Genomic DNA, 15,311 nt, shown 5'->3' with positions numbered 1-15,311 from the left:
GTATAAGAGTTAGACTTTCCAGAAATGTTAATTCTCTACTCATTTTTTCAAATATTATTGCCTTTCGTTCTTCTAAGAAGAGGACAACTAAAACAATTCAAAACCATGTGAATATATTCTGGAAATGCCTGTTTTTCAGATATGAAATATGTTGAAAATATACCAAATGGTATCTTTGATTTAAATCATATTTCCTAACCATGATATTGTTTGCTGATTTTTTTAATTACTTGATCACCTTCCCTTTTTTCTGAATTTGGGAAAGCTTTGCTATAAACCCAAACCCAAAACAAACACTCATACACACAGACATTCTCCATGGAAAATTATTGACTTTGCTGACAATGTAGACATTGATGTATCAAGGACATTTATCCCCTAATGAGGGAGTAAATATAAGCGGGTGTCTGCTTATGTATGCAGTAATACTTCCCCAGAAAAAGGTACAGGTGGCCTTTTCCAATAAGGAATTCAGAAATGACTTGCCAGTTTCTTCCAGAGATGCTTCTGATTTCATGAGACACTGATTGACAATTTACCTTTTTAATCATTTTTTTAGAAATTTGAAATTGTTCTCCTGTAAACCACCCACTAATTAGCTTCCTTGCCTTTGTTGGGATTAATGGGCACAGATAGATTTTTCAGGATATTTGAGATCCGCCAGTGAACTAATGAGACAGTTCAAGAGAAACGCCTTCCCTTTTTTCACGCAGTCCCTCTCTGACAGCTTATTGTTAATTGCACGGAGCAGTTGTTGGACTCCTCAATGCTGTCTCCTCCTTCCACGCGACTCTTCCTTGTTTCAAAGATTTTAAACCACCTCTTTGGGAATTAAGCTCTTTGTTGGCAGAAAAATTAGCTGTCTGCGGATGGACAAAGCCTACACTAATCACAGTGCAGCATCCCCATGTTACACCTGACAGGATTATTAGGACAAAATAGAGTCCTCTCAATCTTCTCAGTGCTGCCATTAAAAAGCCAGTTGCTACACCCGCACCAGCTTTTCTACCCAGAACAAAGACTGTCTAGACTCCTACAAAGCCTGCGTGCCTGCTGATCGTTTTCCTGGTGACATGCACAGGGGCTGCCCGCCTGCCTGCCTGCACGCCTGCCTGCCCTTGCAGTGGTCACCCGGAGACCCAGCTGTCCATGCTGGCACTCATTTTGGATCAAGATGCAAAGATTTTCAGGACAGTGTTACGGGACTGAGTCTTTTAAAGCCGAGGCAATCTTGGCAATAGAAACAGAGGGTGAGATTCCTTTGACCAGCATTAAGCATCTACAATACAGAGAGCTCCATCTGCACTGACTGCTCTCAGATGCCTTTGTCATAAGCACAGACACTTTTAGGATGCAGTTAAAATGACTTTGTTTAATGGAGACACCTACATTTGGCCAAATGAATCATACTCCAAGTGGCACTGGGAATCAAGAATTAGATATACCTTAAGCAGGCTCACAATCTTTATCAGTCTGCTTTAAACACAATTTTAAGTACTACTATCCCTGCTGTTAAAGCATTCTGCTATGTTTAGCAGACCTAAAGATCACTCGACACTGAAAGTCACTTTCTCTCTTGTTTTCCCTGAGTGTTAGCTTTGATAAAGTCAGTTCTTTCACAAGAAGAATTCCCTGTGCTTTTGTTGTTTTAAATATTCATACAAAAATAAATATGATTACAATGATAAATGATGTATAATTAAAATCAGAGCAGTATTAAAAACAGATACTAAATAATACATAATGACTTTTTGGAAGTTCATACTGACAAAAGATAATTTTGGGTTTTAGGAGCTCCGAAATGCACACAGTGAACAGCTCATGGGAATCCGCCGGGAAGAGGAGATGGAAATGTCTGATGATGACAGTGGTGACAATCCCAGTAAAAAGCTGAGAGTAGATGATTCAGGTAAAGTCAAACTCCTCTATAATGTCAAGTATATACAAGTGTTGTTTTATCAAAAGCAAACAAATACTTATATATGAGAAGTGACATGTTAATATCTGATTAGATAAGACAGTATCTTATTTTAAACCCTCACAAATTATTTATTTGAATGATGCAAGCTGTCTCTATGAGGTGTCTGTCACCTGCTATGTTCTATAATGATGAAAATTCTCCAGTTCTGCCCTTACCTGGAAGCATTTTTTCTTCACTGCACTCTCTGCAGTCTTGCATGACATTATTTCATTCCGTCATTGTAACAATGTCTTATTATGAGACCAGTTGAATTTATGCTTTGGTCAGTATTCTCTAAGCCTTACCCTTCTTTTCAATGAGGACATAATAATCTCTAATCTCTATAACAAATGCATCATACCATTTTAACTGAGCGTTTTTGGTCACATACTGCACTTCTAAGGGTACCTATTTCACAATACGGTACTGCATTCTGCATGAATAGGTATCAGGGATGAAAGAACAAGGGGGCATGTAATGTGAATAAAGAAAAGGAACTTTTTCAGCCTTCTACAGATACACTGCTATCCAGGGTGGACACCATGGGGTAGCTCAGAAGCTACCTGAGTTACCAACTGGTAACATGATCCGGATGGATGCTTTGCTCTATTTCTTGTCATTGGCTAATAAATTTGTGAGTAGCTAACAAGGGTTTACTTGTTTAGATGCTCATCTACAGAAAGAAAATTTACAGGAGCTGAAGCCAAAGCTTGACTGGAAACTGCCAGACAGCAGTGAACTTTAAGGAAGATAAAGAAGGAAGGAGTAATATGGAAAGAAACTGAGAGTCTCCATTAGGATAATTCTAATCTAATCCTTTGCATACAGGTACCATATTAAGAAAGGAAAGAATTTCATCCATTAAACTCTTTCAAGTCCTATCATGCTAGTCAAAAAGTGTGAATTCAAGCTTACATAGAGAAGAACTCTTTGGCTCCTCCTGTGACAAGATGCTCTGTGAGGTCAAAAGACTCCAGAAGTAAAGACCAAAGGAAGAAGTGTCATCCTAGCAAAGAATTTTTTACTGTGACATCTCTCTTGAAGGGAGATTTAATATTTTTCCTGGAAGAAAAATGCAAAAATAAAATCTGTAAAGGGTGGCCTTAATTTTTGCTTGGCTAATTGTGTGGATTTGGATTTTCCAGACAACACTAAGAAGGTTTTTGGAGCTCAGACAGTAGGTCACTGCAGTTAGCAATTTTTATGACTGTATAATCATCTTACCTTAGCTGTGTCCACTCTTATGGAAGAAAGTCATTAGAATTAACAACAGGAAAGTAGAGCCAGAAATACCTACAGCCTGCATGCCAGAAGAGGAGCAACAATGTTTTGACCTGTCACACCTATCAATACAGCCAGGTTTAACATATGCATGCTTAGGGCTACGCTGGTCATTCCTTTTGTAACATCACAAATTGGAAAGTGTGTTTGGTTTTCTTGCATGAAAAAAGACATTTCTATCAAAAGCTTTGATATGTGAGATTTCTACAGCATTCCATCCAAAATAATTTCAGTATTTTCACTGTTACAATGTGAGCACTTGAGTTATAAAAGTAGCAAACCCACTACTGTGTAGCATTTTAAATCAAAATTTAGCTATATGAATCCATTTGAGTACTTGTCCATCATTATTCATTGTACCATTCATCATCCTCTTGATCTCCGTGGAGTTGATCCATCCTGCTGCATATGTAGTCATCCAGTTCTAAAATTAATGTTATAGCTTTCTTCTTTCAACACTACACTCTCAACTAAAGAAGTGCATTTGGTTCTGTCAATGACAATAGAGGAAAATTGGAGTTAAACCACAAGAGTTATTGGGTAGAAAACATTGGTAAATGAAAATAAACTGACATAAGGACTTTTTTTTACTATTATTTTTATGTACAGAAAAATGATTTTTCCTTCCTTCTCTTGGCATTTTTTTAAAGTTACTATTTGTATTAGCTGCCTTCTCTTTTTCTTTTTTTTTCTCTCTTTTTGAGTATGTCATTTCAGAACTACTGCTTTTTCTAACTGGAGTGGCTATTTGTAATGACAGTAGCCTCTGTTCTACAAAGAATGTCTTTTAAAGAATCTTTTATCACAAAGAAACAATTCTACACAGTAAGAAAACGTAGGCACTCACTTTATTTTTAACCCCTTTTCTTAAAATGTTAGTCTAAATACTTAATCATGGGAAGAGTATAACATAAAGAAGGTATTGTGCCTCTTCAGTTCAAGTACAGCACACACACACAACGGTTTAAAAGTCTGAAAGTGAGTGAAGCAATGAGACACGATGAATTGATTTGGATGGTTCCAGAGCTCTGGACTGCCTGTTCTGCCATTCCAACAATATTCTTGAGGACATTATTTTTCAGCCTGCCCTTCTTGACAGTGAGAACAAGACTTCAGGGAAGTTATCCCCAAAGCTATAACAAGTAACAGAGATTCCCCCAGGCTTCAATATCTGTGTCAAGTCTTTTTTCACTGTTTCCCCTGGTTAAGTAACCCCTAGTACTAGAAGGCTTAATTAATTCAATAATTTAGAATGGGTTCTAAGGCCTCATTCTGTCTTTTTAAAATGTAGTTTCAGGAGTCTCTCAGCATAATTTCTTCTGCGTATGTCACATCTTCTCACAGCTAGACTGGGACTGGTTAGAATGAAACCTGTCCTCTAGGATATCTGAAGAGAAACCTATTCACAACCTTGAGAAAAAGAGGGTGGATTCCAGCCCCAACATTTCAAAATGCAGTGCAACACCTCTAAGCCCTGAGGCTGGGAAAAAGTACTTCAGTATCTGAATGCTTATCCAGAGTTACTGGACTTTGCGTTTCAGAGTGTTGTGGTTTAACCTAGCTGGCAACAAAGTATGACTCAGCTGCTCATTCAATCCCCCAGCCCAGTGGAATGGGGAGGAGAATCAGAACAAAATAATAACTTGTGGGTTGAGATAAGAACAGTTTAATAATGAAACAAAATGTAACAACAACAACAAGAACAACAACACCAGTAGTAGTAGTAGTAGTAGTAGTAGTAATGAAAAGGAGAGAGAGATGGACATAAAACCCAAGAGGAAGAAGTGATGCAAAATACTGCTGCTCACCACCTGCTGACCGATGCCCAGTCACCTGTCCCCAGCAGCAATTTGCCCCTTCTGATGAACTACCCTCAATTTATATACTGAGCAGACCAGTAACTCTGTGATATGGAATATTCACATGACTAATTTGGGTCACCTGTCCCTGCTATGCACCTTCCCGGCTTCTGGTGCATCTCCTCACTGGCAGAGTATCAGAAACTGAAAAGTTCTTGGTTTAGAGTAAGCACTATTCAGCAGCAACTAAAAATCAGTGTATTATCAACATTATTCTCATACTAAATCCAAAACACAGCACTGTGCCAGCTACTAGAAAAAAAATTAACTCTCCCAGCTGAAACTAGGACACAGAGGAATGTTACGGGTAGCTGAGGCTTTACTACACAATAAGATCTGAGGATTTGGGGTAGAAGGTGAAAGAGCTATTGCTAAGAATCATTTGCATTTTTCTTCAAGTCCTGCTAGATATTAAGTCATGTAAGTGATCAAGTCACAGCACCTATTAGAAATCTGTTAATTACAGTTTGTTTGGGAAGATCTGGTCTTGCAGCAATGCAGAGTAACTCAATAGGAACTTGTGGCAAAGTGTGTAACTCCTTTCTAGACTCAAATCCTCTTCTTTAACCTGCTTCTCCTAGTCATTTATTAACTTGATTTACTGATATCAGTGACTCGGAGACAGAGCTGGAATGAGAACTGGGACCTCCAGTCTCCTAAACCTGTCTTCTACCCTCTAGTCCATATTTCAGGGCTTTGTCATTGCCTCCTGCACAAAGACCTTCTGCTAATCCAGGTGTTTTACAGGTCATTCTCCCCAGGTTTAATCAGTACCCTACTTTTTCGTGTGCAAGTTGAATCTTCAAGGAAAAGGAAGGCTTCGCTACTTGTTGGTTATGTTGGAAAGCCTCTCAAACTGCTGCAAGGACACCCCAAGGAACCCCCTAGGAAATCCAATAAGATGGTTGAACTATCCTATGTGCTTGGTTTATAGGAAATCCGCGTGGTTTCACAGACTAAAGGTCCTTTGCATTACAAGGAAAGCTGGCACAAGGCTGACCTGAGACTGAGTGAATCTCACCTGTGGGATCAGCTATTACTTTAGAATCTCCTTTAATTTTTTGGGTTTTTTTCAAAATTCAGCCTTTAAATAGTGATTTTTCTGCAATGTGGATTTTAGAGTTTGAAAGGGACAAGAGGATTGCTGAAGTAAAGCTGGGAGATTGCTAAGAAAAAAATAATAATTATGATTGGCAACCCAGTTAATGTATTTTAAAATCAAGGCGCAGCTACTGAAGCGTTAGCTCAAGGGACAAAAAGGAGATTCAGTGCTAGAGTCTAGAGGATATACAAAAATCTTCAGAATGATCAGGATTTATGGATGATGCTTCTCCCACCTGCTGGCATTGGGAGAAAGGAATCACATGCAAAAGCCTCCAAAGTAGTTTTAAGAATTAGTGAAGATGTGTGTTGTAGAGAAGAGCTGAAGTTTGGTTAATGCCTAGAAGGCACCTGTAATTCTACTGTAAGGGGAGGTGGGTTAATCTCTTCCTTTTGCAGTTCACAACAATGTGCCATTAATTCTAGCAACTCCAGGCTGCAGCTGGCACTGTGGAAAAGAACAAAATGCACTGTGCTTGCAGTAAGAATAGTTATCTGATTAAGGCTTTTGACTGGGATCCCAGAGCTCTAGGCCAAATCCCAGCTTCACTACATGTCTCCTGCCTGGACTAATCATTGAACTTCTGTTATCTCAGTTCTCTATTATCAGGTGGAGAAAACGATTCTTCGTTTCATTCAGCCACTGACTGTTCTGTCCAGGTGAATAAGTTTCTTGGTACAGGGCTCTCTCCAGCTCAACGAACTTGCAGTAGCTTACTCATTGGACCCCTGGAGCATTTCACCACCATTATATTACCTGTTATGAAGTAGCTTAATAACATCACAGGAACTGTGCACAAATAATAAATTGCAAGTTATGTAGTACAAACCCAGTTTGAACATGTAAGATCACTGCTGCTTTGCAAGTTAGGAAGGACATGCTCTATGACAGGATTATGAAACATACCTAAAATAGGTGTCAAACGTTGAAGCTTTTCTCTCTTGAATTAAAGATCTGGTAGCCTGGATCTTTAATTCTCTCCTGAACTGATTTGTCCTGTTTTCAACATCAGCTAAGTCACTTGTCGTAAGAAACAGGCTGAATAGTGGGTAGTCCATCTCACAAAAATATAAGGCCTTGTGAAAGTCAGTATTTGAAAATCGCACCTTGGTCCACACAGCATAAAACAGACTTTGGGATATTGTTTGTAAGCCTGTCTTGAAAGTTGCAAGCCTGGCAAGTTTTCAAGGAAAGCCTGAAACAACACCAAAGTGATCTGTGTGATGCTTATTCATCTTTTCTCTGGAATTTAATCCTCGTTTTTCTTTCTCTAAGTCTTTTGTGAATGCAATGATGCACACATGGAATAGAAACTGTGTCTTATAGGTGGATTAAACTGGTAGGAAAGCTTTATATGGATTGTCAAAACTTTGAATAGAAATTGCTGAGCCCCAGCTGTGTGGAGCTGAGGGTTCTCTTTCTTTTTTTCCAACTTGATAAATGTCAAGGCAGATCTCATGTCAGATCATCATCTTCCTCCTGATCGCAGTCATCAGATATTTCTCCCTTCCCTTCTTGTAAGTCTAAGCTTTTGGGTTTATGGGAGATTTTATTTTAAACAAAAGCCTGTTTTATTTTTCTGTTATTACCTCTCCATCTCATAGCTTTTTGGTGTCAGATATTGTGAAAGTGATATTGGTATTTAACAAACCCATAATTTGCCCATTTTAATTTTAAACACTTATTGATAAAGATAACATAAAATAACAAAATGTATTTGCTTTAAAAATTAATGGGCTAGCATAGGTTTTTTTCCCTTAAATAAATTGGTACCATTTCAAAGCCATCAGCTGCTGGTGTCATAATCAGCCCTGATAAGCATAGAAAGACATATGAAGAGGAAAGTAAACCCTGTTAATAGAAGCTATTAACCAGGTTTTAGAAGCAATCTCAAAGAAAAGAAGGCATTTAAAATGTGGAGCTCTGAATTGTCACTGTACTGACACAGTCCTCTCTCTGTCCAGAGAAGACAGCTGAACAACCCCTTTGAGCTCTGTGAGCAGAGTAACTTCCCTTTGAATGGAAATGCTTTGGCCTAGCAGACAATCAGCTTTGCTCCCTGGGACCATCAGGGATGATCACTAGAAAGCAGCACAAGATGATTATTCTCTCTGTGCTGGGGAAAGTCTGCTCTAGTGTCTTCCACATTATGCCAGTTCAGAGCTGTTATCATCAGGCAGGTTCCAATTTTGTGCCATAAAATGCATTCCATTTTTCCCACAGCTTTTACAGAAACAGCCTGAAGTTCAAGAAGCATGTAGGCAGGGGTCTAATTTTATGCCCCTGGTTTTAAATCCATTTGGCTCTAATAGTGCTTCTCGTGGAGCTGAATTTAAGAGAAAAATCCTGATGAATCAGGGCTGAGTGTAGTTGCCCAGCCTGTCTTCCCTGGGGAATAAAAACAGCCTCCTCCTGTCCCAGGTACTGGGCCAGTTCCTCTGGATCATTTACAACACATAGACTCTGGGATGAACAACTATGCAGTCCTGTGGACGCAGCAGTGAAGGAGTTAATCTAACTTCCAAATTTTAGAGGAAACAGACGCTTCAAAGGCATTTTCCTATTATGAGGTTTAGGAGGATGTCCTGTTTACTATGAAACAAGTCTGTTGCACTTTGATGCTTTTCAACTGCCAGAAATACTATTATCTAGATTACATTTTATCATATTTTCTGGGAATTTCATACTGATAAGATTTTATGCAGGATCATTACATATGAGAATAGATTTAATCCTGTTTTTAGTAAGCTTTAAGGACACTGAGGGATTATTTATGTAATAAGATGCAAAGTTGCTATGGAAAATGCTATAGCAACCTAACATCTTCACAAAACCAAGCAGGCACTTGTGACAGCAATCTAAATTTACATTTATTTTAGTGTTATTTTATTGACATTCTTAGTGTCTCATTTTGACAGCATGTTAAAATATGTTTTGCATTCATGCTAGAACAAAATTAACAGCATGTTGTTGGAATGAAGATGATGCTTATAATTTTTGGAGATAATTTAAGCATATTTCATTTTGTGTAAATAGCATTAATATAATAGTGAAAAGATTCAGGTGCATCCTATCTATTTGTAATAGAGAAAACAATGCATATTGAAAGTAATATTTTACAAGTCAGTGAAAGCTAAACTGCTTTTATTTGCTTTATATTGGAATGAAAATATTTTTAAGAAAGAAATTATTTTGTTATTAGAATTTATTTCAAATCCTATATATTTTATTATAACTTTCCCAGTTCAGGATACAGGCTATAATTTTTCATTAGGTTTCATAAAGCAGGGCATCATTTCTGAATGTGTAAACTTACAGTTTGATAGGGGATTGCCCTACTTAAATGGGACTTTTGTGAAATATAGGATAAAAATACACATTGCCCCTTAGGAGGTTAAATAAAAAGGGAAAGAATAAACAAACACAAAGTGATGAAACAGTCTGAACTCTGTCCTCTGCTCATTGCAGTTAATAATGAAACTCGTATTGACTTCAATGGAAGCAGAAGCAAGCTCTGTATATTGATTTTCTCCATCCCCCTCCATTAAGAATCCTGAAGTGCGGCTGTAACATTGTTGAAGTGGGATGTTGGCAGCAAAATCAATAAAAGACAATATTAGAACATATGCTGTTTTCAGCTTCCTCACAATCTGATATAGCTGGTATTAGCATTCTTCTCCAAATTACCTTTCATGCTTTCTATAAAGTGACCTTCCTTATAGCGCCCTCTCCAAAATAAAACTTTTGTGTTTTTTCTTTCATATTTAGTCTTCAAGAGAATGAGCCCTATTTATAACAGTGAAGGCAGTTGATTCTGAACAGAGCACAATGAACAGATTCCTTCAAGAGTGGCTTTAGCCTAACACTATTTCTGACCTCCAAGAACTCTTTGAAAAACTCTCTGAAAGATCATTTCTACTGGTGTTTAAACTAAGATCTTGATTTTAGGTTTTCTCAACTGCGCTGCCCTTTACACCCTGTTGTTTTTAGAAGCCATTTTCACCCCAGCACATTAGAGAAGCTTGCAGATACTGCTTGAGGTGGAGATTTAGGAGCCTTCTTATCCGTCATTATATCCAAGCATCATCAACCATTTCTAACATGTCAGATGAGATAATGATCAGAAAGCAGAGTTTTTTCCAATATCAGTACAAGCGTCTAAGCTCATAATTGCAGGTTTGGGGAGTGTCATTATGTCATGAGACATGCAAGGCTGGCTGAAGCTTCCAAAGCATTAAAAGCTTCCTTTTCAAAGCATGAAGCTTCTTTCTTGTGTGTCCAGCTGACTGGCGGTCTGTGACATGGTTGCATGCCAGGAGTTAAAAACACACGCAGCAGAATTTGTTCTTGAAGTTGGGTGGCCACAGAAATTCCCAAACTACTGCTAGTTAGTGATGCCATTTTACTTTGGTGAATGAATCTTAGATTCAGAGGAGCTCCAGGGTATCCTGCTCTTTTGTTTAGGTTTAAAAGCCATCTCAAAAAAATAAGCTTCTTGCTTATGACACATATCCATAGTATAGCATTTTTGTGACCAGTATGTTGTAGGATTTGATGAAGTTGAAAGCCAAGTGGATTCAAACCTGCTTGGAGGTGAGTGATCTTCTTTTAGTCTTACTTGGATTTAGGCAGAGAGAAGAGAAAACAAAGAACTGTCCTCTAGGATTTGAAATGACAGACTGAAGAACTAGATAACATACCATTTTATTCCAGTTCTCTGGTTAATTTCAGCATGTGACTCCTTGAACACCAGCATACAGACAGGTGGTTCATTTTGTTGGTGGTGGTTTTCGGTTTGGTTTTGGTTTTTTTTTAATTAGGAATTCTAATTGCTTTTTTTTGTTGTTTGCCCTTCAATGGGCAAAATAGTTTGCAGTGCTTTTGTTTATTTATTCATCCTTCCAAATATTTGATGCATTGCACATTTCATAAAGTGCAAGAATTTTGCAAGCATGTCTGTACAGCACTTGTATCTGGTGATTGCTGAGCTGCTTCTACAGTTGCCAAGTGCCCACCTCACGTATCATCCGCATATCTCTCTGAAGATACTTGGGTGGCTGCTAGTTCATAACACGTTTCTTCATTGCTTCTTTGTCATGTGTCAGATACAGACTGTCTTCCCTCTTAAATTTGTCTGAGCTGTGGAGACGTGAGCATTTTTAACTGTCAAGGAAGAACATGATAAAAAGCAATAACTCTCCTTATGTTGTTCTATTATGAGATAGTCCTATCTGTCTCATCGTGTTCTGTCGAAAGATTTTGAGATGTCTGTGCTGTTAGACCTTGATCCCACAAGATACTCCCTGCTGGTCAGTGTTTTCTGAAAGGCCCAGAAGTAGCTAACTAAGCTCTCTAACTAAGCCTCTCATCTGCAAGTTTGCAACACATTTGATTTGTCAGAAGCTGAGAAAATTCCTACTAAACATGTTAAATTGCGGAAAAGCACAGTGGTCTCTACTTGCATATACTGCATATCCTGAAGGCAGAATGGAGGGGAGAAAAGGAGATTTTGGCTTGCAGATACAGCTCTTCTGATCACCCTTCCATTCACATAAGGGATAAATAGCTCAAGAAATGCTGTCTCTGAATGTAAGAGTCAAAAAATTAGAAGCTTCATGCCATCATTTGCAACTGTCTTCTAAGGAATAAAGGGGTAAAAATGTATTCTCATACTTAAGATCCATTTTTATCTAAGGTGGAAGTAACTGAGCAAGTATTTCAGTATTATGCACAATTTTAAAGGAATTAAAATTTTAACTCAGCCCTCCAATCCAGTACAAGATCAGAGAGATAGCTGGATAAATGCTCTCCTGCAATTTAAGGTGCAGTAGAATTTTGTACGAAAGTGGTTTATTCTCACTTTTATAGAAAGCACTTTACATTTATGAACAAAATTTTCCTATTATAAATCAGAACAATTCAAACCACCACGGTCATTTAAACCACTCCCATCAGCCGTTTCTTCCCTAATGAATGTGACAAACTGAGGGATTCACATGCACACTGCCAAGTTTGTTTCCAAGTAGCAATGGCATTTTCTTCATAAATCCTACAGATTATTTTTTTCAAGTTGTTGCAGGGGTACTGGGCCTGAATGCAATTCCTAGTTCAGATGCCAACAGCAGTGATGCAGCCATGCATCTTGTAAATGCCAGTATTTATTGTTTAAGTCTGAGTAAAAAAATAGCAAGCATTTTGACTCCTAAGAAGTAACCATCAGTGGGCCACCTATGTAAAATAATGCTTAAATATCGCAAGTGATTTATGTATCATATGTACACACATACATACAATCAATTTATGCAATATATATAAGATGAACATGGCATATGAAACAGCATTCATCAGCATCTCTTCTGCTATGTATAGTTCAAATGTCTGTACCCTCAGTTGCAAAGCACCATTAATACAAACAGCATTTTTCATTACTGATGTGGGAGATGGTCATCAATGCCACTTGATATCTCCCTAGTAACCAGCACTTTTCTTAGTTGAGTGAACATATTCCTTCACCTTCGAGACTAAGATTTCCTGTGTTCATTTTTAGTGTTACAGGAACACAGTAATTTTTTTAATATTGATTAGAGGAAAAAGCAACTTCTTTGCTAGAATCTTTAAAGCACAGTCTCTGTAAAAGTGCTGTAATAGTCCTATTTCTCAATTAGGAAAAAAGTAGAACCACTAAAAGATATTCAATACTTGATTAATTATATTTAACTGAGCAGCAGTTATCAGTAAACATAAAGTATCAGAAAAATTCACCTCATCACAAATCAAATACACTAAATAAGCAGAGAAAAGAAGTGGTTTTACTGAATTTTGAAAATATCTGAGAATTGCATGTATTTTTGATCACTTATATGCCTATATGTTCCTGTGATGTCTTGCTTCCTAACCAACTCAACTAAAGTCCACCCATCATAGCTGTCTGTGCAAAGCTGACTCTTCTCTTTCCTGTCTCACCGTATATATACACCAAGTCAGTTGGGCTTAGTACATATCATTGGTGGCAGTAGAAGTAGTGCAGCCCAAAATGTAGAGTTTAAAAGGGACCTTTGCTTTAAAGAGGTAACCTGGAGAAACTGGTCTCAATGGGGCAGACTAGCTAGCAAACTGTCAAAATATCATTTACAAGCTATGTAGATTCCTGTTCTCCAAAGAGATGCTGTCAAGTAAAATAGACCTAAAATGTATCAGGCTTTGATATTATTGTAACAAGGTGGTCTCTTCCAAATTCTAAATATTCCTCTCAGTAACGTGATGTGATATCTTTGTAGGAAAAGTCCAAAACAGTTAGTGCTGCAATTTACCTGGGACTGGGTAACAAGGGACTGGAGAATGTACTGCAAAATGAGTAGGAGTGAGGGAAACATCTGGAAATGTCAGGTAAGTGGGAATTACAAATGAACAACTAGATGGACTCATACATTAAGAGCTGACTGAAAAGAGCCAGTACAGAGGTAAAAGAGAGGAAGATATAAAGACAGGGGTAGAAAGATTGGCTTAAAGAGGGAAAATAGCCTTCCATCTTTGCAGCCATTTGGAGAAAGTTGGATCATTGTTTTCTGCGGCCATGAGATCTAGATCAATATTCCCAAACTGATCACTGGAGTCAATAATCACTTGCAAGACTGTAGTAAGTAATCTACATCTTTATTCCTTGGATGGGCTAAAACAGCAAGATTAAATTGCCTTGCTAGTGTTTTTAATTAAAAGTCAGCTTGTGAGAGCATGGTGAAATAGGAAGAGCCAATACTGATCCACAGTCTAGAAAGTTTGCAAGCCACTATTCCAGAAACTTAAAGCAGAGGTATTCAGTTAATGATCTCTCTAGGGCTTTAAATAAAATGTCAGATATCATCAAAACACCACAGGAGTTGGTGGCAGTGCTCTCTGGGGAATTTTTAGTCCACTGCAGAATGAGTATTTGCCTGCAACTTTTTGTTACTCATCCCAGCTGGACAATAATCAGCCCTCCCTTTCCTTACACCTTCTCTGCTATTTGCAAAGAGATATGCTTCATTACACAAGAAATAATAAGCCTTCATAAATTACTAGTGAGCCACATGTGTAGTAAACCTCGGAAAGAGCAGTGATATTGCTGATGTCTTCTAAGCAGGAAGAAGTTTTATAAACTTAGAAAATCTCTCTTCGGACAAATGGCATGATTTCTCAAATGTGACAGAGATCTATACTGGATGAGATGGATAAATGCCATGGTCTGAGGGGGGATGGGGCCGTGACACAGCACGGGTGGGTCCGGAGACAAGGTAGGGGTACAGATGGAGTGCTTTATTGAGGCGTGCACGGGATTTTTTATGAGTTCAGGTGGGGAAAGGACCAGAACATGGAGTGGAGCATGAGACAGACAAACAGGTGAACAAACCGGCATAGGGACACAGGCAAAAGGGGGAGGAACGTGGGAGGAGCCGGGGAAGGAAAGGGCGAATGGAGGCTGGCTCCTCTCTGCAGCTTCTCTGGCCAGTCAGAGAGGGGAGCGGGAAAGCAGGGAGCAGGGAAGCAGGCATGCCTGGGCACGCCCGGGAAGTATAAATATAGGGGCAACATAAATATACATATGTGTATATTTATAAGAACATAAAAACTGTAAAGTCCATATAATAAAGTCCTGTCAATTGCTGTATATCTTCCTCCATGCCTGGAACTGTTCCCATCCTGAATCTTGCTCCTTCACAAATAAAATTGCAGTTAAAACGTGATGCAGCTTTTCATAGAATCATAGTCATAGAATCACAGAATGGCTTGTGTTGGAAGCTGTCTTAAAGATCATCTAATTCCAACCCCCCTGCCATGGGCAGGAACATCTGTCACTATATCAGGCTGCTCAAAGCCCCACCCAACCTGACCTTCAACGCTTCCAGGGATGGGGCATCCACAACTTCTCTAGGCAACTTGTTCTAGTACCTCACCACCCTCACAGTAAAGAATTTCTTCCTAATATCTAATCTAGACCTTCTCTCGATTTGAAGCCATTCTCCCTTGTCTTGCCACTACGTGCCCTTTTAAATAGTCACTCTCCATCTTTCTCATAGGCTTCCTTCCTTTTTTTTTTTTCCTTTTTTTTCCCTTTTTTTTTTTTTTTTTTTTT

At 38.5% G+C, this 15,311-nt stretch overlaps 1 protein-coding gene across 8 annotated transcripts in view; it reads left to right on the top strand.

Annotated features, from left to right (window-relative positions):
- ENOX1 (ecto-NOX disulfide-thiol exchanger 1) overlaps positions 1–15,311 on the top strand; it is a 365,499-nt gene that overhangs the window by 300,210 nt on the left and 49,978 nt on the right. For all 8 annotated transcript variants that reach the window (XM_017815136.1, XM_017815141.1, XM_017815140.1 and 5 more), the window contains one exon: positions 1,792–1,909. In XM_017815136.1, the coding sequence (XP_017670625.1) occupies positions 1,792–1,909 (118 nt within the window). The remainder of the gene's footprint in view (positions 1–1,791; positions 1,910–15,311) is intronic.

The sequence above is a fragment of the Lepidothrix coronata genome, unplaced genomic scaffold (genome assembly GCF_001604755.1).
Source record: "Lepidothrix coronata isolate B3197 unplaced genomic scaffold, Lepidothrix_coronata-1.0 Scaffold48, whole genome shotgun sequence".
NCBI lineage: Eukaryota > Metazoa > Chordata > Aves > Passeriformes > Pipridae > Lepidothrix > Lepidothrix coronata.
This window is presented reverse-complemented; position numbering and strand designations above follow the sequence as displayed.